This window comes from Anoplopoma fimbria, chromosome 12, assembly GCF_027596085.1.
Source record: "Anoplopoma fimbria isolate UVic2021 breed Golden Eagle Sablefish chromosome 12, Afim_UVic_2022, whole genome shotgun sequence".
NCBI lineage: Eukaryota > Metazoa > Chordata > Actinopteri > Perciformes > Anoplopomatidae > Anoplopoma > Anoplopoma fimbria.
The window spans coordinates 22,305,210-22,330,498 of NC_072460.1; the positions used below are offsets into that span (position 1 = coordinate 22,305,210).

General features: G+C 39.0%; 3 protein-coding genes across 3 annotated transcripts; 2 read left to right on the forward strand and 1 right to left on the reverse strand.

Annotated features, from left to right (window-relative positions):
• The first annotated feature begins 691 nt into the window (after positions 1-691).
• LOC129100253 (calcium-responsive transactivator-like) lies at positions 692-6,775 on the forward strand. The gene is made up of 11 exons (XM_054609839.1): positions 692-763; positions 1,444-1,520; positions 1,655-1,739; positions 2,024-2,156; positions 2,532-2,780; positions 3,614-3,778; positions 4,986-5,087; positions 5,623-5,715; positions 5,868-5,987; positions 6,088-6,215; positions 6,749-6,775. Exons 1-11 carry the CDS (start codon positions 692-694, stop codon positions 6,773-6,775), a joined length of 1,251 nt encoding a protein of 416 aa, XP_054465814.1.
• A 2,573-nt stretch (positions 6,776-9,348) lies between these two features.
• Positions 9,349-13,011, forward strand: mtg2 (mitochondrial ribosome-associated GTPase 2). Its single transcript, XM_054609755.1, has 6 exons — positions 9,349-9,626; positions 11,205-11,352; positions 11,681-11,796; positions 11,916-12,134; positions 12,232-12,370; positions 12,528-13,011. Exons 1-6 carry the CDS (start codon positions 9,435-9,437, stop codon positions 12,920-12,922), a joined length of 1,209 nt encoding a protein of 402 aa, XP_054465730.1. The 5' UTR covers positions 9,349-9,434; the 3' UTR covers positions 12,923-13,011.
• A 1,314-nt stretch (positions 13,012-14,325) lies between these two features.
• Positions 14,326-24,078, reverse strand: LOC129099505 (cadherin-like protein 26). The gene is made up of 15 exons (XM_054608758.1): positions 24,043-24,078; positions 23,558-23,677; positions 23,322-23,468; positions 23,048-23,192; positions 22,746-22,946; positions 22,498-22,625; positions 22,228-22,410; positions 21,677-21,984; positions 21,451-21,593; positions 21,132-21,356; positions 20,835-21,010; positions 20,038-20,094; positions 18,411-18,573; positions 14,563-14,696; positions 14,326-14,403 (listed from the first exon to the last, which is right to left on the reverse strand). Exons 1-15 carry the CDS (start codon positions 24,076-24,078, stop codon positions 14,326-14,328), a joined length of 2,244 nt encoding a protein of 747 aa, XP_054464733.1.
• Positions 24,079-25,289: the final 1,211 nt, after the last annotated feature.

Here is a 25,289-nt window from a genome sequence, read left to right on the forward strand (position 1 = left end):
TTATGTAAAGGATCTTAATCCACTATATATATATATATATTACACTTTAATCATGGTGTATTAAGAGTCCTTATCTTTTAATTATAAACTGGTGTTATTTGTTCAACCTATTGTAAACACTGTCCAATAATGTGGACAATATCACAAGAAACACAAATCTTACATTGTGGGTTGCTTGATATGAAAACTGTCCAGACATCCCAGATTTAGAGATATTGTATCAAATATGATCATGAATGTTGCATCATCATGAATAGTTGTATTTTTCAAAAGGTGCTTAAAAAAAAAAAAAAAAAAAAAAAAAAAAAACTTGTAGCCTACAATGTGAACTGATTGGCTTCCATGAATCAAAGGATACTCCGTCTGCAGACAGGGAGAGTGGTAGGCTACTCACTGTCCGGGTTATACCAAACACTCAGGGAGGGGGATTCTCCCTTATCACCTAGCAGTTTACCATATGTGTCATTATTTGCATGCTCACAATAAATAACTCAGCAAAAAATGTATGATAAATAACATTCGGTGAAATCCAGTGTTGTAATATTTCCCTTCTTTCGTGTTAATAGAGATCACACGGTAAATACCCCCATTTCCTGGTAATGGCCAAACTATGTTACCAAATAGAGGGCTGCGCTCGGGATAATAAATATTAGAATAAAAAAGACGCGCTTTTTATTTCCCATATGACAAAATGTCTGTGGCGTTTTCATCGGCGCGCCCCAGGAGTAAAGGAGGGGAGGTGACCCAGCAAACCATTCAAAAGGTAACATCTTTATCCTGCTGGTGCTCCAGATATTCTAGTGTGGATTGGGGGAATGTGTGCGGAGGAAAGTAGACCGTGGTGAGCGTCAGAAGAAATGGCAACTGGTATTGTAACGTTACAGTCAGCTGGAGGATGGAGAGCCAAACAAAGCGATGATGAAGGATGAAGGATGAAGGAGCATCACTGTCTGGAGCTGTGTGCTGCTGATCTCACCGCATGTTTCAATGACTCCTGATCAATATGTTTATTGCATGTTGAATAGATGTCAGCTTTAGATTGTGTGACTTGTTTTCCAAACACTTGAACTTGCTTTTTTTTTTTGTAATTAGTTCTAGGTGTCAGATCCTTGTCACACAGCAGGTTTAAAGGGATATTATTTTTGCAAAAAGCATATAACCTAAATAAACATCCACTGATAAATGCATGGTAGTGTGTGATGGAGGGAAACATAGCAGCACAGGATAACCCCGAGCCCTGGACTCCTCAGACTGCTGCTGATGCTGCTTTTAGCCTTGACTGAGTGGATGCTCCTTGTAAAAATGCAATAACTGACCCAGAAAGAGAGGAGGGGTGTTGGAAGTTCTGTGAAAATCCAGGACACTGCATATTTAAGCGTATCATTTTCCCATGCACTGTGACTTGAGACACTGAGCTGAAGTTGTTGTGTTGTCTCCCAAAAGATGCTGGATGAAAATCATCATTTAATACAGTGTATAATGGATTACCAAAGCAAAGGCAAGACAGCTGAATGCACACAGTAAGTGCTCTTTTTTTTTTTTTTTTTTTTTTTTTTTTTTTTATTTTTTTTTTTAATTCTTGACTGATGCTTTGTAAACAAATAAGGTAAAAGTGAGTAAATCAACTTTATGTTTCATTTTCCCTTTTTGACAGGTATCAGCAGATCCTGCACAGAAATCTTGTGTACTTGGCCACGATAGCAGATTCAAATCAGAACATGCAGTCACTGCTACCTGCAGTGAGTCCTTAATGAGGTTATCAGGAACAAGTAGCCTAACAGTGAAGATTCTCTGTCTTCATCAGTTTTATTCTCCATTTTTTTAAAATATACTGCCCATATCTAGCTGATTTTATATGGCACAGAAGTTAACAATCCCTTTTCTTGTAATTTTTCCACTGATAAATCCATAGAACAAACACAATATTGCAATTTAGGAGATGATATAGGATGTAATAAGAGAAAGGCGGACAGCAATTGGGTTCAATTGATCAAATGCTTTTTTTTTTTTTTTTACTTTCTAGCCTCCCACTCCCAACATGTCAATGGGTCCTGGAGCGATGGGCCAGAGTGGGGGTCATGCTCCGAGCAACCTCAATGACAACATGGCCCCTGGTCTGCCCCCCACATCAATGATGCAGAGCCAAATGAGCAATGGTGAGAATGTACATTTTACTGATGAACTTTGGCCTGTGCAAACTTTACACATACATCTCCACCTTGATGTCATTCCCCCTGTCTTCAAGTGCTCTTCAAATCCTGACTATATGCTGCATGTCTGTCTGCAGATACTGTTTAACTGTCTATCATCTTCATCGCCAGCAAATATCTGATGATATCATGTTCATAGTCTGATAGTCAGATTTGTTTGATGGAGACATTTTCCTTCTTTCTGTTATTAACACCCATCTCCCAATCCTTGTATAACCACGCAAGCTTCCTGTAAAGATGAACTGAATGTGGGCCCATGATTAACATGACATGACACCGCATTGGGAAGCGCCTGCTCTGACTGTGCGTGTGTGTCGTCAGGCCCCAGCCATGCCCCCATGCAGCAGCAGGCTGGTCAGCTGCAGTCGGCCATTCCCTCCGCATCCCTCAGCCTGCAAGCCGGCAGCTACGGTAGCTCGGCGTCAGCCTCCGGCTACAGCCACGCTGCGCCTGCCTCCCAGGGCACCGGGCCTGGCTATGGCTCTTCCTCCTCCTCCTCCTCCTCCTCTTCTTCCTCCACACCCTCCTCTTCCTCCTCCCGCAGCAACCTCAACATGCAAACCAACCAAGGTGAGCCAGGTATAGGGGAGCCTAATCGCCAGGATCTGTGGTCTATTTCTAATGGGAAGGAATTCCGGTTTAGGATTTGAAGGCGCCAAAACACTAAGGACTTCTTGCAAGATGTCTCATTTGTTTTTGTGTTGTTTTTTTAAGATATGATGCAAGACTTGGCACTTAAAGGAAGGGGGTGTTGAAAGTAATTCCTTTCAAGTGTTCAGAGTGATTTAGAAACCGGTAAAACAGTTAGATGATGTCTGAAATACCTCAGAAAATCTTCATGTCAAACTCCCCCTTGATGTTGCTTAAAACATTCGCTTACATGCATTTCTGCACTCATCAGTCTGTTAATTCCCGCCAAATCAAAAAATAAGCAAACACATTCAGTTCATCAAAGAGGCGTCCTGCCTCCTCCCTCCTTCCTCCCTCTTCTCCAGGGCTTTACCTCTCTCTGACTCCCGACCCCGAGATGCAGCCCTCCTCCCCCTGGATGTCTGCGTGGATCTCTCTGTTTATGCACTGACTTCACCGGCTTTGTTCGCATTTATACTTTAGAGCAGCGTCGTGAAAGCATCTCCTCAAAGAGTATTTCTTTCTTTAAGAGACCCCCACACTGCTTTGAATCCTCCACCTTTTGGCTTTTCCCTCTGCCCTGATTGCCTTGGACCTCCTTTCTACATTTATTTGTCAGTTAAATTATTCACATTTCTGCCAGTCTCAGATCTGAGAATGCGGCGTATGCTGTTGAATGCAAATTCTGGTATGTGCATAGAGTGTGTTTGTGTGTATTAATGTATGAGATCTCTCTCCCCCCCCACTCCTCTATAACCACAACTCCTTCCTAGTCTCCATGATGCACCAACAGTCTGCAACTCCACACTACTCCCCAGCCCAGGTTGGGGGTCAACACTATCAGGGACAGCAGGCCATGGGCATGATGGGTCAGGGTAGTCAAGGAAACAGTATGATGTCTCAGAGACCCATTGGATCCTACCGCTCCGCACAGCAAGGTAGGTGGTGGGACTTCTTCATGCCAGTTTGGCGTACATAGATGGATGTGTGACTGCAGTTTGGAACCTTTTGTGTGGCTCCGGATGCCAGTCCCACGGCTTCCTTGATTGATGGAAATCCTGAGTTTGTTGCGAATTAGTGCATGCATGGTTTTTAGTTTTTGCCTTCAAAAATGCGATGTTGAAGCAAATAAGGTTATCCCCGTCGCTTTGAGAGGCAGACCTGAGATGTATCACTCGTCTTACATCACTTAACTTAACTTGTGCTGTGTCAGCATGTGCCTAATAATAGCTCCAACCTGTTCTGGTAAGTCTTTTGAAGGGTGTAGACTAGGCACGATATGTAAAAAAAAAGGACCGGATGTGGTTTCCAGGGCAACAGGCCATGATTGTATGTCCTCATTCACCCTGGTACACTATTATCCTTGCATGACTGGGTATTTCCAGATAGAACTTTGTTATAGAAATGTTGTGTCCATAGCTAAGCTGCTCGCTCATCAGCAGCTCCCTGATTGGTCGAGGGGGGTTGTTGCTAGGGCTCCTCTGTCAACCGTGACTCCTTTGTCATATTGTGAATTATCGGATATGTTCTTTCGGTTTTGCTATTTTTGCAGAGGTTAGGATGACATTGGTTTATGCAGCAGCACATATCTGTTTTTGTCAAACCTTAGGGCCAATTGTGGTTCGTAAAAGAGATTAGACTTTGCCTGCATGGCTCTTGGATGCATCTTCCGTTGGTTTTCCGAGTTTGTTAGATAAAATTGAACGGGACATGTTGGAATCTGGAGTTTCTGCACACCACCACCAAGCAGAGATCAGATTCTCCCTGATAACTGGCTTACTGTAATCCTCATTTTCTCCGCTAAAAATTACATCTTTTGTAATTTGTCATGGAATTGTTCAGTGTAATTGCTCCACTTTACGTAGTGTTCTTTGGGCTGGCCCCGCAAAAGCTTCCTCCATAATATCATTTCAACACAAATAGCCTCTTACTTGAAGATTGCTTCCAAGAACGCTGTCTATAATTATCATCTTTAATAATCTGCGTCTTTCATTGTTCTTAATACACACATATGAACACGCACATTCACACCTTCAGGCTGCCTAAATTGCCCAAATGTTCTGGCACATGCCCTTTACTCTCCAACTCAGCGGCAAATTGGTCCAACCAACTGTGTAACAAATGGTGGTGTCGCCTGTCTTGCAGGATCTGCACAGCAGTACATGGGACAAGACGAGTTCTACGGAGAGCAGTATGGACACACTCAGAGCTCCAGCGAGCCCATAAACCGGCTATATTACCCTGATGGTAATCGTGCACATCCATAAAACTTCATACTAACAGCTCTCAAACACACAAAGCCACATTATAGGTCATGGCATTTCCTTTTAGCACTACCCCACAGGCCAGAGACAGATTTACTGCTGCGCTGAAGCTTCAGCTCGTCTTCCCCGTCTGTCTTTTCTCTTATTGTGGGAAAGGAAAAGCACAGGAGGAAGAAAAATGTGCAAAAGACTGACATTGGTCTCAACTGTTTCCTCCCAACTGTGTCTGTGTCCGTACCGTCCCCTATGGTGTGCCGAAATTTCAGATTTCAGAGAGTGCCATAGCAGTGTGTTGAGGAGAGAGCACAAAACTCCTCCAGGGTGTTTCTCTACTTTGTGCATAACATTGAAGTGAGAAGCTTTGGAATTGTTGCCTGTGCTTGTAATTCTGTCGGCGCACATCTTTTATGAATGCTTTGGCTTCAAACTGCGAATAATAATTTTCTCTTGTGAGTGTGAGTGGGTTTTTGCCTTTCTGCAGACGAGTTTGTGCACGTGTTGAACGGTGTTCTCCACAGGTCACGGGGAGTACTCGTATCAACAGTCTTCGTACGGTGAGCAAGGCTACGACAGGTCCTTTGATGAATCCTCACAGCATTACTATGAAGGAGGTAGTCCTCATTCATTTTGTAACTTTAAGATATATTCTCCTGCACACTCACAACCTCAGTTTGTCTAAATGTGTCTAACCAAAACTATAGCACAGTACTACCTATTTCAATTCATATGTGACATACCTGTGTGTGTATATATGTTCCTCCAGGTAACTCTCAGTACACTCAGCAGCAGGCCCAGTATCAGCAGGGATCTGGCCAGCAGCAGCCCTTCAGCCAGCAGCAGTACTCCTCTCAACAAGGCTACAGCGGACAGCCACAGGGATACGGTGAGGACGACCCATTCAACCTACTCTGCACATTTAAACACACATTAAACGCATTAAACAATTTAACAAATGAACTGAATGTGACCCCCTTCTGCTACAGGTCCTGGCCAGGGTGGATCTTCTCAGTATTCTCAGTATCAGCAGGGTCAAAGCCAACAGTATGGCTCCTACCGCTCCTCCCAGGGAGGCTCTGGAGCGCAGACGCAGAGGCCCTATGCTTATGAACAGGTACATGAAATTAGATCAGATCTCAGATGTCTCTGATTCTCTGAAACTGGCTTTGCGAAACAGACTAATGCTCATTTAGCATACTATAGGAAAATATGTGTATTATCTATATAATAAATGCTTATTTTGGATGGAACTCACCTGTCCATTTTTAATTATTAAATAAGAAAAAAGTGAGAAATACTGGCTTTAATGTTTTGCATGCCGCAGGACATGCTTCATATCATGCTTGATGTTTTCTGATGCTGCTAATCTCTGATAAACCAATTTTATTACGTATCAAGGTGAATATTTGAACGCCCACCCAAGCAATGGTTTAAATAGCTTGAGGCATACATATTATACAATCTAAAACATTTTTCATTGGTTCCTATATTTTCAAATCCAACTTTTAAATGAGTAAGTATAAAACATCAGGAAATTAGATGCACGTAGGAATAAGGGGCTAACTTGAAATGATCATTTTGTGCTGTTTGTATTTGTAGTATGAAATGCAATCTAATCTCTCAGTGTAAATCATTTTTACATTGCAGGGTCAGTATGGAAATTATCAGCAATAAGGTAGCACAGTGTTGTCCTGTTGGATGAAAATGAAGCGGCTCAACGGTGACGCGCCGGCTTAGCTGTGGATTAGAAGATCTGGCTGCGTCAGATTTATCAGCCTCTCATTAATCACCATTCTAGCTAAAAATACATAATCAAATGTGATGCTTTCGTCATCTCTTTTGCTCACTACAGGGCTGCGTAGCTGCGAAAAGTCAGGGTGCTTTAGTCGTATCAAAGAAAATATTGTAAACTTTCCACATGGATTAAACAGGGTACTAAAAAGGAGCAGTTAAGTCATTCAATGAGCCTCAGCAAACGGCCTCTAGCCTTCTTTTTCTTTTCTCTCTTTGCCTTTCACTTGTCTTCATCCCATCCCCGGCTTTAAATGTTTACTCTATTTTACAAGCCTCTTTCTTTATTCTTTTTTTTTTTTTTTTTTTTTTTTTTTGGTGCGCAGAGCGGGCCCGTGGCTTTGTGAGGCTGATGCTATAAAAAGCGAATAAGCCTCAAAGGAAATGTTCCTTGATATTTATCTAATAGACTAGGTCTGCAGCTCTTGCTCTAATTTCTTATTTGAGACACTTTTATGTCTCATGAAGGGAAATTAATTTCATGAAGGTGAAATCGTTGGTCCTTAAACCCTGACTTGATCAGGGGGTTTGTCCGTGTTAGTCAAACTGTGGTGTGTTGCTGTGTGGTCTAACATGATGTGCTTTCACTCTCTATGTATGTCTTTCTGAGGTAATAGACACAATAGTAAACCGACAGATCCAGACTTTAAAGTGTGCGTCATTTTCCATACATGGTGGTAGTATTTTTGACGAATATTTTTTGGCGGTATTGCTCTACAAAGACAAGTCATTGTTGTGCAGAGTTAGGAGGGGGTTACACTTCTCTGACGCCAACCAATAAGGGTTTTACATGAAAACACATTGCCACTTTGTCCGCACTTTATTTTGCAGTGGGTGATGTTTTGTATTGTAGTGCAATTCCGGCTGTTTTTTTACAAATGATTCTCTGAAAGCCAAAGTAACTCGGGAACAGAACGGTAGCGTCTCCTGCACCTCTACTTTAATAAGTGCAATACACTCAGTGAGTCGTGTTGAGATTGGTGAGTTTAAACCGTATATCATTATTTGTAGTTTGTTGACACACAATGATGGCAACGACTGGGGCTGGTTCGTCTTATGTTATTTAATGTTATGTTGCAGGTTTCAACTGACATGTCATATTTAAGAACATTATTTGCTGTATTTATATGACTTATGGACAGATAATGTATAGTCTTTCATCACAAACATAAAGCTTACTACTTTAATATTCTCTTTTTTCAATGAAAACTCTTATCATTATGTTTTGTACAAGATGGACAAAGTACCGGTAATGTTAAAAAAAGGACATGTGGTCAAAGGGTATAGAAGTTACATATTTATTTATCCATGTGTGATTACAAAATGATTATATATTATGTTATTTATTTATTTTTAAAGGAAGTCAGACAACACCTCTTGTCATTTCACTAATCGCTGTTTCTTACAGTTTGAGCAGTAATGGGGATTATTAGTGAGGCCCCGGCTTTGCAGTATATTCTGTATTAACTCAATTTATCTCGGAGGGGTAAAAAGATAATAAATATAATAATAGTTGAAGGGTTAACAAATAATGGGAAAAACATGGCTGTCAAACAGCCACATAACTATGTACTACTCAACAATGACAATCACGGGCTTCTCTATACTACAATGGATTTGTATCTGTGTTTCATTTGACTTTGAACTGAACATGTATGGCAAGTCTTTTTCTAGTTCTATGTAGTGCATCACTGATGCGCTTTGTTTGTGTGTGTGTGTGTGTGTTTGCATGTATGCAGGAGAGAGAGAGAGAGAGTAAGGTTTGGTGTGCTGTATACAAATATGAATGTTATCTACGTATCTATCGTGAGACTGCGTTGCCTGATCTTTTCTGCTGTCTTTTGTTACTGTTTGTTATATTAAAAAAATAAACTGACATTCACCTTTTGTATGTCTGCATTTTGTGGTTTTATTACGGAAATGAACGTACGCACAATGTGCATTCAGGTTTTAGTTTTGTCCATCTTTAAGTCAATTGTGCATCGGTTAGAGCAGTGGTTCCCAAACTTTTTCACGTCAAGAACCCCTGAAAATTTACTAAGAGCACAAGCTCCAATTTGATGAAGATTCTGTCCCCAGGTCCCCCACCTCATAGGATTTTTGCTTTTAGACATTTTATGAAACTCATACACCCTGTCATTGTGTTAGTAATGGATGGAAATAAAGTGACAATTAATTATTCCCCTCGGTTAGAGGATGTCAAGATAAGTTGTTGCTAATGTGATTTAGTCTGCTTTTCCCCAAAACAAAATTATGTTCTTTTTATAAATCTTTTTGACCCCCGAGAAGTGTTCAAACTTCTAGGCTTATTGTATGAAATATTACAGACTTGACTCATTTCATTTGAGCCAAGTCTGAATCATAACCATCACACTCCAGCACAGAAGGTGGCGGTAGAGGACCACCTCTTACCGAACACCGTAATAAACAATCGCGTATTCAAACGGTGCCTTCACGCGTTCCGTAGCTGTGGTGTTGTGATGCTGCAGGTAGTAAACGTGTGCGCTCACATGGCTAAACGACCGTAAAACAAAACGTGACAATGTTGGCGACGTTGTGGAGGGTGACACGTTCACGGTGGCTTTCTCCGGACGTACTTGTAGGGAACATATCAGCGTGGAGGCCGAGGGTCCCCGGTGGGGTCAGAGAGGTCAGAGAGGTCAGCACCTCCTGCTCGCTGTGCGCCAAGGTCCGAGAACACCCGAAGAAGAAAGAGCTGTCTGAAAAGAAACTGGTACATATGTCATAACGTGTTATTTAAGTTGCATGTATCAAAGTAGTTGAATGAGAAGGTGTGTCCAAACTTTTGACTGGTACTGTATATATATATATATGTATGTATGTATGTATATATATATGTATGTATGTATATATATATGTATGTATGTATATATATATGTATGTATGTATATATATATGTATGTATGTATATATATGTATGTTTGTATATATATGTATGTCCGTATATATATATATATAGTATATATATATATATATATACCCGAATTTGTATATATATATGTATAATAGTAGCTGTCTGAATATAGATATATATGGTACATATTTGTCATAATGTGTTATTTATATTTATATATATATATATGTATATGTATCAAAGTATGTTGAATGAGATAGTATGTGTATATATATGTATATGTATGTATATATATATGATGTATATATATGTATATATATGTATGTATATATATATATATATATATATATATATATATATATATATATATATATATATATATATATATATATATATATATATGTATGTATATATATATACATATGTGTATGGCCTGGTAAATATTTGTCATAACGTGTTATTTAAGTTGCATGTATTTATTTTCCACAAAAACTAGTGTTTTTATCTGATCAATATATATAACAGTGAGAATAAAAAAGTCAAATTACATACAAAGTTTGGACACACCTTCTCATTCAATGGTTTTTCTTTATTTTTATTTTTTCCTACATTGTAGATTAATATTGAAGACATCCAAACTATGAAGGAACACATATGGAATTATGTGGTAAACAAACAAATGCTCAACAAACCAGAATATGTTTTATATTTTAGATTCTTCAAAGTAGTTGAATGAGAAGGTGTGTCCAAACTTTTGACTGGTACTGTACATAGACCCAAAGTTAGGATGGAGTCAGTACACTACTTTCTGTGTCCCCATTAGTGAAAGCAATTGTGCAAAGAAATTATAATCTTTCCTATGTCTTAAGTTGGCTTCAAAACAAAGTAAAATATATTCTATTAGTTGGCTCATTTGCTCAGTCTGTCTCCTTGCAAAACGCTCAAATTGCATCCATAATATTTTTGTATGAATTAAAAAAAACAGATGTTAAATCCTTTCTTTTTTTAGAGCCACAGAAATTACAACACAGAAACATCTAATATAATAACATCCAACATTTTTCACTGGATATATCATATGGATAATAATAATAATTCAATGTAAGACTTATTCTTAAAATACTGACATTTATCTGTATCTAAAGTTAGGAAATGTGTCCATTGAGTGATGCCCAAAATCATATCCCCTAACGGTTTGATATTTCTGACATTATATTGTTATATATTAATTTCTCCTAAAAAGGTACTACTGTCAAATGCATATACAGCTGATCTGCCAGTGATGGATTTTTTTGCCGTACAGCCCTTGTTAAAGCAATAAAAAACTATCAAATGACATTATTTTTCTGAATCCATCCTAGTTTTGTGTTGTAGATGAATCACATTGTGGATTTGCCAACTGTCTTAAGTTTTGTTTTTTTATGATTTGACTCGTAGACCCGTCACTTTGTAGACCATCGTCGTGTGAAGCTGTTGGCTGGATCAGGCGGCAAAGGGGCCTGCAGCTTTCACAGCGAGCCGCGAAAAGAGTGGGGCGGACCAGACGGAGGGAATGGAGGTGATGGAGGAAGCATCGTTATCAAAGGTAAGTCGGGCATCCGGCTGGTTCAAGCCATCTGTACTGATACTAGTTCGTTTTGCCATGTGTATATATATATATATATATATATATATATATATATATATATATATATATATATATATATATATATACATACATACCACGATCTCCCCATCATTACAAACATTAATTATGTTAAAATTCAGGACTGAACACTATACTAGATGGAACGTAATAAGATTTTGTCAAGAATTGTAAACAATTAAGCTTTTCCTCCACCATGTCCACACAGTCACTGACAGAGCTCGCTCAGTGTGGCATCATGTCAAATTCCTTATTTACTTGCTTTCAGCGGACAAATTTGTCAAATCGTTGGCGCAAGTGGTTCCGGTTTACAAGGGAGAAGACGGACAATCAGGGGGAAACAAGAACTGTTACGGCAAGAATGGCGGCCCAACTTATATTTCTGTGAGTCCATGCATTTGATCATAAACGACTGTATTCATGTAACCTCTAAACGCTTTGGGCACGTTCCTGTCATAAACATTCTGCCTTACCTTTGATGTTTTTTTTTACTATTCATAAAGGTTCCATTAGGCACCGTGGTGAAGGAAAATGGAGAGACAGTAGTGGACCTTTCTGAGCACGGACAGGAGTATCTGGCTGTGTTTGGAGGGGCCGGCGGGAAGGGGAATCGATTCTTTCTTTCCAATGAGAACCGCGCCCCGATGAGCGCAACCCCGGGGATAACGGGCCAGGAGAGGCTCCTTCACCTAGAGCTCCGCACCATGGCCCACGCTGGCCTGGTGAGGAAAAACGCTCATGTTCTAAATAAACATTGGAATATTGATTTTCAACCCTAAAAATCTAATAAACTGATTTTCTTTTATTCCTTCTCACCAGGTGGGGTTTCCTAACGCTGGGAAATCCTCTTTGTTGAGAGCCATCTCCAACGCTAGGCCTGCTGTGGCTGCTTACCCTTTCACAACACTCAATCCACATGTAGGAATCGTCAACTACAGGGATCACGAGCAAGTTGCAGGTAGTTGATTTTAAGCAAACTATTAACATATTATATAATTATTATTATTATGCATTATTTAACCAAAGTGTGATACAGTTTTAATAGGATCTTGCTTTGTATAATTAGCAGCTTTTTCCCAGAGTAATACATATGTTCTACTTTCTGCTCTGTGTAGTTGCTGACATCCCAGGCATCATTCGGGGGGCCCATCTAAATCGAGGCCTCGGCATCTCCTTCCTGCGTCACATAGAGCGCTGTCCTTTCCTCCTCTATGTTCTGGACCTGTCTACTCCGGAGCCCTGGACCCAGCTGCAGCACTTGCGTTATGAACTGGACCAGTATGAACCTGGTCTTTCCCAGCGGCCCCAGGCCATCATAGCCAACAAAATGGACCTACCAGAGGCCCGGGAGAAGATAGAGACTCTAAAGAGCCTCGTCACCCAGCGGGTCATCCCCGTGTCGGCTCTCACGGGTCAGAACACAGAGGAGCTCATCCTCCACCTCAGAGAGCTTTATGACAGCTACCTTCTAGGAGAAGGCAGTGGGGAAAGAAAACCTGCTCGGTGGTAGTAAAAATGTCCTCTTGCTGAATTGATATTGTAATGATATATATTTATACTGGAAGATATAGAATGTATTCAAATTGCTCAATAAATACATAAACGAAAAAGTTTGTATCAGTTTGTTAATACAGTGAAAATATGAGATTTCTTGAAACAGCAGCTTTATGCTACACTACAAAGGAAACACATGTTAAGAGAAGATGATACACTTTTAAATGTTAGGATTAACAGACTTTTAAAATAAATAAATAATACAAATTTAGTCAATTGTAGGATATTTGTGTGAATAAAGATGGTTTTGAGAAAATGACACATTTACACAATTTGGTAATTTTCAGACAAAATTATAAGCAATATCAATTCCTAAATTCGCCAGCAGGGTGCGTGTATCACATCATTTTAAATAACCTATTTCTAGCCTTCTGGCAAATATGTAGCATCTCAAAAAAATGGTTTTATGGGCTGCTGCTGAATGACACAACCTGTATCCACCATCCACACACCATTTATCCACATATTTTAGGTTTTAATATGTAAACACAGATAAACATTTAAGTTTATCTTAATGGTAGTGACAATCACCTTACTAATGCATATATCATAATCACCTGTTGTTTAGAAAGTGAACATGATGACAGTTCACATTACAATTTTGTGTAATTTCTTGAATCTCAATATAATCTTGAAACTTAATATTATTGCATCGGTTATTTGAGGACATCATTGCACTCTTTGCACCATTTATCCATTGTGTGTTTTGTTTTTTGTTTGCCGGAGGAACCATCGTTGTGCATACGGGTCACTCACTAGGTGAGAGCTGCTGATTCACCTGGAGGTTGCATGAGGACAGTCCCAGATCTTCTCCAACAAGCCTGAACATGACCGTATGGATGGAAAGCTACCAGCAACCGCTTTTGGATACACACAACAATAGCACAAAAAGTGAGTCACAGGCGGTACCAGGCATGTAACAGATGAGACCAGGCTGTGCTGATGTGCGTTGAGGGTATAGAGGGGTGCAGGGATGACTTATTTTCTAAGTCAACAGGAAGTTAGCATCGCACTAGTTCTCCCTGACGAAAAAAGCCAATGGGATTTTACCATTAACTTTTGGCTTATTGCAGAAAATAAGATGTGTGGCAAACACAAGTTTATGAGCACTTACACGTCTTGTTTAGCAAAATAAAATTCTCAAATGATGACCACTTTTATGACTTTTCTTGCGTGAACACAAAAGCTTCAAAATTCACAAGAGGGGTATCTACTGGTTTTATATTGAAAAACTAAAACTCTCTTAAACTTGTGTTAACCACAGATCTTATTTCAGGCATCTAACCATAACCCATACAGTAAACCCATACATTTCCAGCACCACTCAATTGAAAGGTGCCTTACAGGAGTGAATTCACTCTAACATGTGTGAGCTTCCACCTGGTCAGGCCACTGCCGCGCAAAGATGGCATAAACCCTTCGCTTCATGAAGGTCTGCTGAACCAGGATCACAGGTTCAGTGTATAGATTAGATTAGATTAGATATTTTTTTATTTTCGTGTCATGCACAAAAACGCGCCCAACCCTCATGGGTTTACAAGACACCAACAGTACAGCTGGTGGTCATATTCTACTGCTCCCTTTGCACTCATTTACAGACACAGCTAGAGCTCTCCCACCTGGTATGTTCCTCTCCTTAAGGACTCTGTGGGAGACGTGAATATTCTCTCCGGTCTTTGCAGCCTCAGTCTCCAGCTGGATGTTCCTCCTGCGAACCCTCCCCCGCCCATCTGCAGAGCCAAATGTGTATGCATTATACAGATTAGTACTCTAGTAGCTCGGCCATATGACGGCCCACACCTTTTCCAGATGTCGATGCAGACGAAGATAGTCCCATACAATTCTGGCCCATTTCTCAGACTCGCATTTATCTCCTCTCACATGCTGAGCTGCAGATTTATAATCATACGCCACACCGCCAACTACAAGATAAACAACATTAATTTACATTGAAAATGGAAGATGAACATTTTAACTTAGTGGTTCTCCATGTGGCCTTTGATTAAAAAAAACAGAAGCGAGGAAAAATGTACACAACAGAATTAGCATCTCAGATGTCGTACAACACGCACAGGACACCTGTAGTTGGGGCCAGTACTGTTTTTGTAAAGGTTATTTGATTTTAGTAACTGCAAATGCTGAATATGCAAAATGCATTTAATTTGCATTGATAATATTCTAAGATGTTTAAAGAGAAAAAAAGATATATTTGTTGAACTTCTTGTGGCTGCGTCTATTTGTTTCAATGACTACATTTCGAAGTTATCTGACCCAACCCTGGCTGCTTCTCACGTCTATCTCAAGATATATTTTGCGATACTATCACGGTCACAATTCATGCTACCAGACAGACAGACAGACAGACAGACAGATATATATAGTAATAATAATAGTTATATAATAGTTTCTGTCCGTATATATAATATTTCAGTTACTGTGGATTCTTTACTGTTTTTTTACTGTTTTTTTATTGCTCATTTGCTTATTTATAATATTTCTTTTTACTATGTCTCTTGTTTGCACTATCCTCTATGCTGCTGTAATCCTGTAAATTTCCCCGCTGCGGGACTAATAAAGGATTATCTTATCTTATCTTATCTTATCTTATCTTATCTTATCTTATCTTATCTTATCTCTCTTCTAAAAATGGATGTGTTCACTGACCTGCAGTCTGTTTCCTGTTAAAGCAGCTAACCCACTGTAAATAACTAATAAGTGATCTTAGTTTGAGTCATTTTATCACATAACGGAGGCAATTAAATGTGCATTAACTGCTAATGACTGACGTTAAGTCTGTGAAAGCCTTTTGGTGGTATCTCATTTTACCCACAGAGCTAGCTAACATTACACACTAGCTAGCGGTTAACTTTAGCTCTGAAGCTCTTAGTTTGAAAGTTGTTTGCCTCTTTTAGCATTGTTAGCTGACATAATTACTGTGGGTATGTCTCAATTTTTCAAAACGGGAATATGATTCACATGAGTGAAATAGTAAAAAATAGACTAACAGTGCATGACTTTTGATGGTGGAACATTCTAATCCAATTTACAGTCAGATTTCAAACAAAGAAATGACTGCTTCCCCTTTGATTTTAGGCACTAACAGATCATATTTCCACCTTTAAATACACATCAATCAAGGACTGCTGGCAAACCGAGTACAGATTGAGTCATTGTGCTTGTGCAAACTGCTAATTAGGTCAAGAGCATGAGTCGGTAATTTACAGGGAATAGGTTGATTAAAAAAAAAAAACTAGAGCTCTTTGATCTTTGCGATGGGATTACACAAGATGAGGTGATGCAAGAGTGGCATACATTGTGATTACCAATGCCCCCCCTCCTTGTTTTGGCAACACCCATCATTAAGATGGGTTTTAGTTTTGATGTTAACGACGCACCTGTAGTGTTTTGTGACCACACCTTCACATTATCATTTTGACTATATCTTTCCACAGGCCACCACATAAACACCTGGCTAAGTGCTCCAAACCCTTTCTTAGGTAGGCCACAGAACAGCAGGTACTTTAAGGATAACACTTTTCCATGATGACAGGCACAGACACAAACACGCACACACACAGAAACAAAACTGGCTTGACAAGCTGGCAGTGGTTGACTAACATTACCATGGAATAATCAGTTGGCATCAGGGCTTATCATACTTCCTTGGAAAAGCTTTATTCACAACCTGACACACCTGCATTTATTTTCACACTCACATAGAAGAAGCAGTATGGAAAAAATTGTTAACATTTTGAAAATGAAATGACTAAACAGATTAACAGTACTATGTATCAACAGCAAAGGCTAAAAAAATGAAAAAACATTAAAAAAAAACCCATCCTTAAATAAGTCTTAAGGTATCCCAAAGAAAAGTGAAACACCCACACGTCATTACTTTAGATCCTCACTGTTACAATATTACATTCAATGTATCTAAAAATATTTAAAAACACTTTTTACCGTATACCATGCTGACTGAAAATGTTCAGCTTGAAGTTTTCACTTTACCCAACTGTTCGCACAACCCAGTCATCATTGTAAACTATGTGTTTGAGATCCTATCTCCACATACCATGACCCAGCCCTGCACGTACCCAGCTTCATATCTGTGGCTTTGTGTTGCCAAGTTTTTGTGCTGCTGCTGCCAAAAAAAAAAAAAAAAAAGCCCTCATGCTGTATATTCATCAGGTACATTTTATGTGGTAACCTAAAAAAGTTAAATCCATTCTCCACATCACACTTGACATCTTTTGTTTCCTGACCAACACCAGGATATTGTTGCTGTAAATATCATCCACTTTAAGTAGGAATGACATTTTATCCGAGTCCCACTGAAAACAGGTTGAGTAACATTTGTAGATAGAAGGCCATGTAGGGTGTAATGTTTCCATTGCTAACAAAGGTCTCTAATGCAGTCCCGCTGAACTGTGCATGCTTTGTACTGCTTCCAACAACAATTTGTGTTTTATGGAATACAATTCCACCACAGTTATTACAGTAATTATCTAACCAGCAAACCGCTGGCAAAGAATTCAACTTTGAATTGAAGAGCGTCATCAGTTTAGAAGCTAAGGCATCTAATCTTAATGTGAATCACAGCCATTTTCCCCACCAGGCTGCTTTGTGAGACAAGTTCTCCCTTTTTTTACTCTATGTGTTTGCTTTTTTAATATATTACAGATAGAATCAGCACAGTTTTGATCTACATTCCTATTCAGCTATTTCTGTGTGAGCTTTCCTAAATCTTTGTGACCTCTAGAAAAAAACAGTCCCGTTTTATAGGACATTGGGAGATTATCCTAACCTTACTGTCTGACTTTTAAAATATACCAACATCCAAAGTTTGTTGTTAAAATTATTTCCATTATTTGTATGCCAGACACCATTTCGGGCTTTTAAGGACTTAACAATCAGTGTTTTTAGCAAGTAACCTCTCCACAATGCTTGTATGAAAGAAGAAAGAGTGACGATGTCTTTATCCAAAAATAATCATAGTTAAGAAAGGTAGTGCTGCTGAAAGAAATACTTGACTAAAATGAGGCCAATCTCAAAACATAATAGTTTTTTTCTTTAGAGTCCGAAGGGTGGAAGGTTTGTGTAACATGACTTTTGAATAGTGAAAACTATGAATAGCGTACTATGGAAATGTGTCCCTGGAATGAACTAAGTTCTAATTTTCATATTTTCTCAGACATAGTGTTGTTTTGTCTATTTATCTGCCATCATTTCCATCTAGTGAATCTAAACAAGATAAACCAATCCTTCATAAAAAATGATCTGAACTCGCTGGGAGTCACTAGAAGGATTTCTTTTAGGATTAATTACTTGGTCAAAAATACAGATATGATGGGGTGTTCATCCCATGCTTTCCATTTGGATTACAGTCCTTGTCATACTGTTTTTGGATGTGCTTTCCCTAGGCATGCATATTGAGGCCAGAGTACTGAACTTGTAATCCAGGTCCATGTCCAAGTCTGGGTCAAGGGGAATGTCAAGGATGGAGATGGCATCAAGCTCAACGCTGTTCGTCGTGTCTCCCTCCTCAGCATACTCACGAGGAGCGTAATCCACCAGCTCCTCTCCTGGTGCCTGGAGGTTGGACAGCCTCTATAGTATGCAGAGGAGAAAAGGGGGAATATGTTTTATAAAAGGAAAAAGATTTACCCTAAATTTGGAGGATTGATTACATATCAACCATTACCATATTTAGTACTTGGACCAGCACTGACTGTTGGGTTAGAAAGTCTTGATATGTAGAATATCCACTGCGTCCACCCCAAGTCTGGGAAACCAGAAGCAGATGGAAATCCAACATAAAATGTGAAAAGTTAAAATCTATGGATATATTAAAATAAATGAAATAATAGAACATTTCACAGGAAAAGAGTTCATAGTAGTGTAGTTGGCAGATACCCCATGCAAGTTTTTGTTCTGATTCCTCATGGTTGATGATGCTGCCATTGACTGTAAAATACAAATACGGTAGAATTTTAATTAACTGCAAAATTTTAGGGCTCAGTTAAATGCTTGACATCTGTCTTTTTTAACTTGGGCGCATTACTCAGATTCAATACTAAACATATCACTAATGATAATAATCATTGCAGTACCCGCATAGAGCTTCTGTGGAATTTCGTGTTTGTGGTTGATGGGGCTCCTGTTGACTGAAGAAATCAAATAAGGTATAATTAAAACAACTGCAAATGTCACGGCTCAGTAAAATTCTTGATATCTGCCTTTTTAAACCTTTAAACTTGGATGTGTCACTCAGGATGAGGAAGAGGAGGAGGAGATGAAGAAGGTGAAGAAGGAGGAACAGGAGGAGGAGAAAAAGAAGAATGATAATCATTTCTGTACCCTGCGATAAGAGACCCCACGCTCAAATTTTCCATCCATTGTTGATTCCGCTGCAAACTGGGGAAAAATAGTATGTCAAGCCTTGACAACACGTCACTGTAAAAGCCATTTTAAACAGTGTCCTTTTGTCACTATCCAACATAAGCATAAGGCTTCCAATTTATTCCAGATTTTTCTTTCTGTTCTACAAATCTAATGAAAAGACCAAAACCAAGAGAGTGTCATTGTGGGACATTAAGCCCCAAGCTCATTCTTTAAGAAAATGTTAACTAAAAACACTTTGACAAATATTAACGTTTTATTAAAAAGAAGGCTCAATAAATTCCATAAACATTACTCAATTGTAGATAGTATATATAAAAGATTATCAATCAAAGTTTTGGTGTGTTCAGAGTATTTACAGCAGCAGGACGGTGTACGCAGGATCAACTCAAAGTAAACTATAGTACCCATGTTTATTGTAATAAAGGAATATGTCACCCAGCACATTGTGTTTTTGTTCATTTTAAGTAACAATGGAGCTCAATGGCACACAACGCTACGGGAAGCTTACGCTGCACAGATACTGCTTGTTAGGATCAATTCATTGCTGGTTTCGGTCTTTTAATGGGATTTGTATTTTCTTTAAATCTATGTTGCCATTTAATACTAAATAATAGAAAAACAAAAACAACAAAAAAATAAAAAATAAAATAAATAAAATAATCTCTTTACCTTATTCATGAAGTCACTTGTCTTTATGCCGATATCGGTTTGGAATTCATACCCTGTCTGGGCATTTGACACAACACATTAGTTACTGAAAAACATAATTATTAGTGCCCGTTTGCCATGATGCATAACAGATTAAGAAAAGTTGGCTTCATAGGCTTATATGAATGTATATTTTCCATCACTTACAGGCTTCATCACTGGTGATTGAAGTTGGCTTTGGATGTGCCCTTGCTTTACCGGCTCAAATCCAACCTGTTGAAAATTTGAATACATGTCTTACGAGTGGAAACAAGTGGAAACAAGTGTGTGTGTATGTGTGTGTGTGTGTGTGTGTGTGTGTGTGTGTGTGTGTGTGTGTGTGTGTGTGTGTATGTATTTTGTATTAAACAATTGAAATTATGCAATTAAAAGTATTTACTTCGCAGTCAGTTCCCGGTTTCTCAATGTTAAATTTCATCAGATATTGTTCTGAATCATCAACCATTTGGATTGGTATGTTCTTATTCTTACATGACAAGAAAAGAGTCAAAAGTAGCAGACCTGGGATACAAAAAACACACAAATCAAAGAGTACAGTTTTATATCAGAATGCTTCTTTTACCTGAGGAATGGCTCACAATCAACATGTTAAAAAAAATCTATTATGTCAGTTTAATTTAGAAGCTAGTGTATGAGTGTGAAAACATTTCAAATTTTAAACTCACAATCCTCACAGAATATTCACAATTATGGAGATGTGTCCTACCTGCAGCAAGTAGCATGCACAAAAAAACAACCGCAAACGCTCCTCCTCCTACGGTGGGGCTGGCAGCTTTGCGGGTGCGACAGTTTGGCCTCGCCGGGTCCACGCAATTACACACAGTAATTGACATGTTGTGTGCAGATCTCTCACCCTGACGGTCAAACACTTCCAGCAACAACTCATATTCTCCTGAATGAACTGTGGGCTCTTTCACCAGGTTGACTGTATACCCTGTACATCCAAAACGAATTGACACATTGTCAATAAATCATTGCGACATACTGCACAAACTAGACTTTGAGGTTTCGTTCTTAATAGTAATGATCTCGGCTACGTCAGAGCTGGAGTTCACCTTGCGTTGGGTCAAGCTTCCACTTGCCCTTCTCTTTTTCCTGGAGCCTGAAGGTGAACGGTCCACCGTAGGGGTCTTCATCCAGGTCCGAGCAAGTGATGTTGGCCAGCGAGAGTCCATCAGATTGGCACACGTCTAAGATGCTCACATTCAGGAATGGGGTATTGTCGTTCTCATCTGTTATATGGATTGTCATGGTTGCAGTGCCTGTCATTGGCGGCTGACCTGGCGACCAAAAACACGTTGTGCATTTTCAGTAATGTGATAAAGAAATTATGATCAATAAAACATACTGTGTAAATACTTCTGTAGTTCATACCATTGTCGATAGCTAATATCTTGACCATATATACATTGTCTTTCACATATTCCGACTCCCTGTCGAAGGACTTTATCGTGGTTATTTTTCCGTTCTTGGGGTCCACTGTAATCCAATCAGCTGGATCGTGTCCCTTCTTGTATCTGAAACACAGACATTTTCAAGATCTCTTTTAATGTGGAATATTGTTGTTCCGTGAGATGAAGCGAGTATCTTCATGACTTACATAAATGTGTTGCCGTCAGCGTCTTTTGCCGTAAATGTAGCCAGATACTTTCCAGCCTCTTCATTCTCGCCCACCGTAGCTTCTTGTGTAGGCGGTTTGAAGAATGGAGCCTCGTTGACATCCTCCACAGTCACTGTCACTTGGCTGGAGGCCGGAACAAATGTCCCTGTCCCGGTCGCACTGCCAGAAGTGTTTACTTCCCATAGACCAGAGGTGGTGCGTCGCACCACTTGACAAAAGGAAGGGAGGATCAAATTCTCTACACTGATAGTCAGATTCCTCATTTTACCATCTTCGAAGTTCAGATGCTGAAAAAAAGAAAGAAAGGTGATATATGGAAATTCATAACGTTCATCACTTGTAGCCTGCGATTTCTTTAGTGCATTACAGAAAAACAAAAATCCCTACAAAAAGTAGGAATTACCAATTGAAGAAAATACATTAAAGTTTAACTATAAACTTTTTAACTGTTATACACACATATATATATATACACACACAACTAAAAAGTGTTTTGTGTATTTTTACCAAATCATCATTGGACAAAATACCTTTACAACAGACAGTATTCCTTCATTGGTCTTATTATCAGTAGTGATATCGAAGTTGTTGTTTTTGTCTCCTTGAATTTGATACTTGGCTTTCCATGCCGGTGTACCTTCGGTGTCTTGGTCCGAAACTTGCACACGTTTAATAATTATTTTTTCCTCTCCTTCTTTCACTCTCCCTGAACCCTGGAATAAAAAAAATTATAAAATGAATTGTGAAATGAGACTGTTGAATTATAGCATTGCCTTCGTCGTGAAGAAGTTATTGCTCACTGTTTGTCCAGTTATAACGGGCAGATGGTTATTTCCATCTTCTATGTTGATTATGACGGTGCAGGAGCTGGATAACTGTGTTTCCTCTCCATGGCCTTTGGCCTCCACTATAATGGTGTATTTATCTTCTTTCTGGCCGGTTCAAAAGAACAGCCGCTCATAAATTATCATCAAACACTTTTGATTGGGAAGTTCTGAGATGAACAGATGTGATAGTTTTTAATTAGAGAATCATGCAATGCGTCCACTCACCTCATGGTCCAGACACCCTCTAAATGAAATGGTTCCAGTTCGAGAGGCCTGAGTATTTCTTCCAGTTCGAGGGGCCTGAGTTATGTAGAACTCCAGATCGGATGGTTGAGGACTGACTGAGACTATCTTTAAATCAAATAATTTAAACTTCTCAGTTCTGTCATCATCGTTTGCATTAACTGTAGTTATGCCAGTGCCTGTCAGTATCAGGAGAAAGGAGTTGTTTTATTTTCTATTATCATTTCATAATAGTTATTGTAAAGTTGTTATTAAAATGAGAAAAGGAATAGCAGGTTACCTTGTAATGTTGCCTCTTTTATGCTGGTCTCGTAAATTTCTTTGTAAAACTTTGGAGGGTTATCATTGGCGTCGATAATCAATATCTCAATGCCCAGCTGCGTGTCTACGACTCTACTGGATCTGTCAAGTGCTTTGAACTGTAGCTGTAAAGCCAATGCAAGAATTGGGAAATAATGAAACCTTCCACTTTGCTTCACACCCGAAGCGTGCACCCACACACACACACACACACACGTCTAGTAATAATGCTGTTTTAGTAAAGTCCTTCAAACCTGTAAAACTTCGTAGTCCTCAAAGTTGACAGGTTTGTGGACTGTAATAATCCCTGTGCGTTCATCAATTTTTAATATGCCCTTGGGGTCTGCTTCAACACCTTGACCGCTTATCTCGAAAAAGGTGTAGTTCTTCTCAATTATAATCTGTAGGTAGTAAAAACACAAAGGCAGTGAGTTTTGTAATGATCTTTCTGCATCTTGTGATACGTAGCCTGGTACAGATAGATACTCACATTGCCCAGTACGTATGGGAAAGATCCTTTATAGCCTTCGTCGATTTTAAAGGAATCAATGATCCAGTTTCTTTTGTGTCGCTTCAAAATTTCTGAAGATGAAGAGTGGACTCCCAAACACTGCAAAAACACAGTAATCATGTCAGATTAGGTACATTTAGGATGTTTTTGTTTGATTATTTGTTAACAAAGACGTTTAAGAACAATTTGTAATAAGTTCAGGTCTCTCAGTTTGTCACATCACCCCTCGTCTAGAGCTCTGCTCGGTAAAAAGGGACAAAATCAATTATGTTATCTATAATTTATAATGTTGAAAGACAAACCTGGGCCTGCTGCATTGGTTGTCATTATGATTGATTAATATTGAATTTGTACTTTGCAAATTGCCTTTACTTCATAGCTCATCTAACCATTGACAAACAAAGAAATAGAACAGCACAATTGTTTATAGTTAAAACCCTTCTGTTCAGAGGATTAATTCTTACCAGCATGAGGAGAAGACAGAGGTGTATTGTCGCCATAGTTTATCCAGATCATGTGTTCGTACAGTCGTTAGTTCCTCAGTTGATAGAGTAGTCCTTGGATGCACCCGAATGGAAGTTCAACTGCATACCAATGCAGGTTCTTGCTGCAGTGTACCTGTGAGTGGGAGGGCCTGTGTCTTCATTAATGACCTCATGTTTACCTTTATAGGTCCAGCCTTTGACAGCTGGGTGTGTACAAAGTTCTGTGTGTGTGTGTGTGTGTGTGTGTGTGTGTGTGTGTGTGTGTGTGTGTGTGTGTGTGTGTGTGTGTGTGTGTGTGTGTGTGTGTGTGTGTGTGTGTGTGTGTGTGTGTTTGGTCTGTTACGCTATTACGTTATTGAAATATGAGAATAGTTTCTGATTTTACTGCAGGTTTACACTAGACGTTTTAGAATGCAAAAAGAGTATTCATGTAAAAACAAGCATGGGGAAGAAAACAGATAGTAAGTCGCTTTGGATAAAAGCGTCTGCTAAATGACTGTAATGTAATGTAATGTAATGTAAAAATGCAAACTGTTAATACATTAAAAACGTATGAAAGCACGATGGAGAAAGCTCATCTAAATAAAGTTTTTTTTTAAAAACAAGTATGGGTTTTCAAAAGTGCTCTAAAGGCATTAAGCTTGAGTGCAACTATGGAGACCGAAACTATTTGATATTAACTGAATAGATAAAACATTATGAAGGACATATTTATATGTTTAAGCACAGATAAAGACACAGATATACGATAAAATGCATTACATAGCATGAAAATGTTTTATATATGTTGTGTTTTTTTCCCCCGAAGGGACCGTTTCTTTCCATAATGCAACCCTTCTTCACAGAAGGACAAACTGGACAGAGCAATTATGTTACAATCGGCGCAGAACTCTGTCTTCGTGAAAATAAAGGCGATATTTTACAAGATTTTATAATAATGACCTTAGTTTAAAATGATAATGGGTTATTCACATTTTCATAATATTCCTGATTGTACATTTATTAATACTGATAATGAACACTTCGAGTCCCCATAAACCCCTAAAATATTCCCAAACTATTCCAACAATCTCAATATACTGTAGATGCAACACTTTAAAGGCTCAGACTCCGTGTTTAAAAAATAGACTAATTGTGTGTGTGTGTGTGTGTGTGTGTGTGTGTGTGTGTGTGTGTGTGTGTGTGTGTGTGTGTGTGTGTGTGTGTGTGTGTTGTGTGTGTGTGTG

What these genes read in the sequence shown, in the direction of transcription:
- LOC129100253 (XM_054609839.1), top strand. Translation starts at nt 692, where the DNA reads ATGTCTGTGGCGTTTTCATCGGCGCGCCCCAGGAGTAAAGGAGGGGAG. An exon ending in CAACATGCAAACCAACCAAG is followed by an intron (nt 2,781 to 3,613) that starts GTGAGCCAGGTA and finishes ACTCCTTCCTAG; the next exon opens with TCTCCATGATGCACCAACAG. An exon ending in CCGGCTATATTACCCTGATG is followed by an intron (nt 5,088 to 5,622) that starts GTAATCGTGCAC and finishes TGTTCTCCACAG; the next exon opens with GTCACGGGGAGTACTCGTAT.
- mtg2 (XM_054609755.1), top strand. Translation starts at nt 9,435, where the DNA reads ATGTTGGCGACGTTGTGGAGGGTGACACGTTCACGGTGGCTTTCTCCG. An exon ending in AGCTGTCTGAAAAGAAACTG is followed by an intron (nt 9,627 to 11,204) that starts GTACATATGTCA and finishes TTTGACTCGTAG; the next exon opens with ACCCGTCACTTTGTAGACCA. An exon ending in AGGAAGCATCGTTATCAAAG is followed by an intron (nt 11,353 to 11,680) that starts GTAAGTCGGGCA and finishes ACTTGCTTTCAG; the next exon opens with CGGACAAATTTGTCAAATCG.
- LOC129099505 (XM_054608758.1), bottom strand. Translation starts at nt 24,078, where the DNA reads ATGGCGACAATACACCTCTGTCTTCTCCTCATGCTG. An exon ending in GAATACTGTCTGTTGTAAAG is followed by an intron (nt 21,985 to 22,227) that starts GTATTTTGTCCA and finishes TCTTTTTTTCAG; the next exon opens with CATCTGAACTTCGAAGATGG. An exon ending in CAAGTGACTTCATGAATAAG is followed by an intron (nt 18,574 to 20,037) that starts GTAAAGAGATTA and finishes TGCATACTATAG; the next exon opens with AGGCTGTCCAACCTCCAGGC.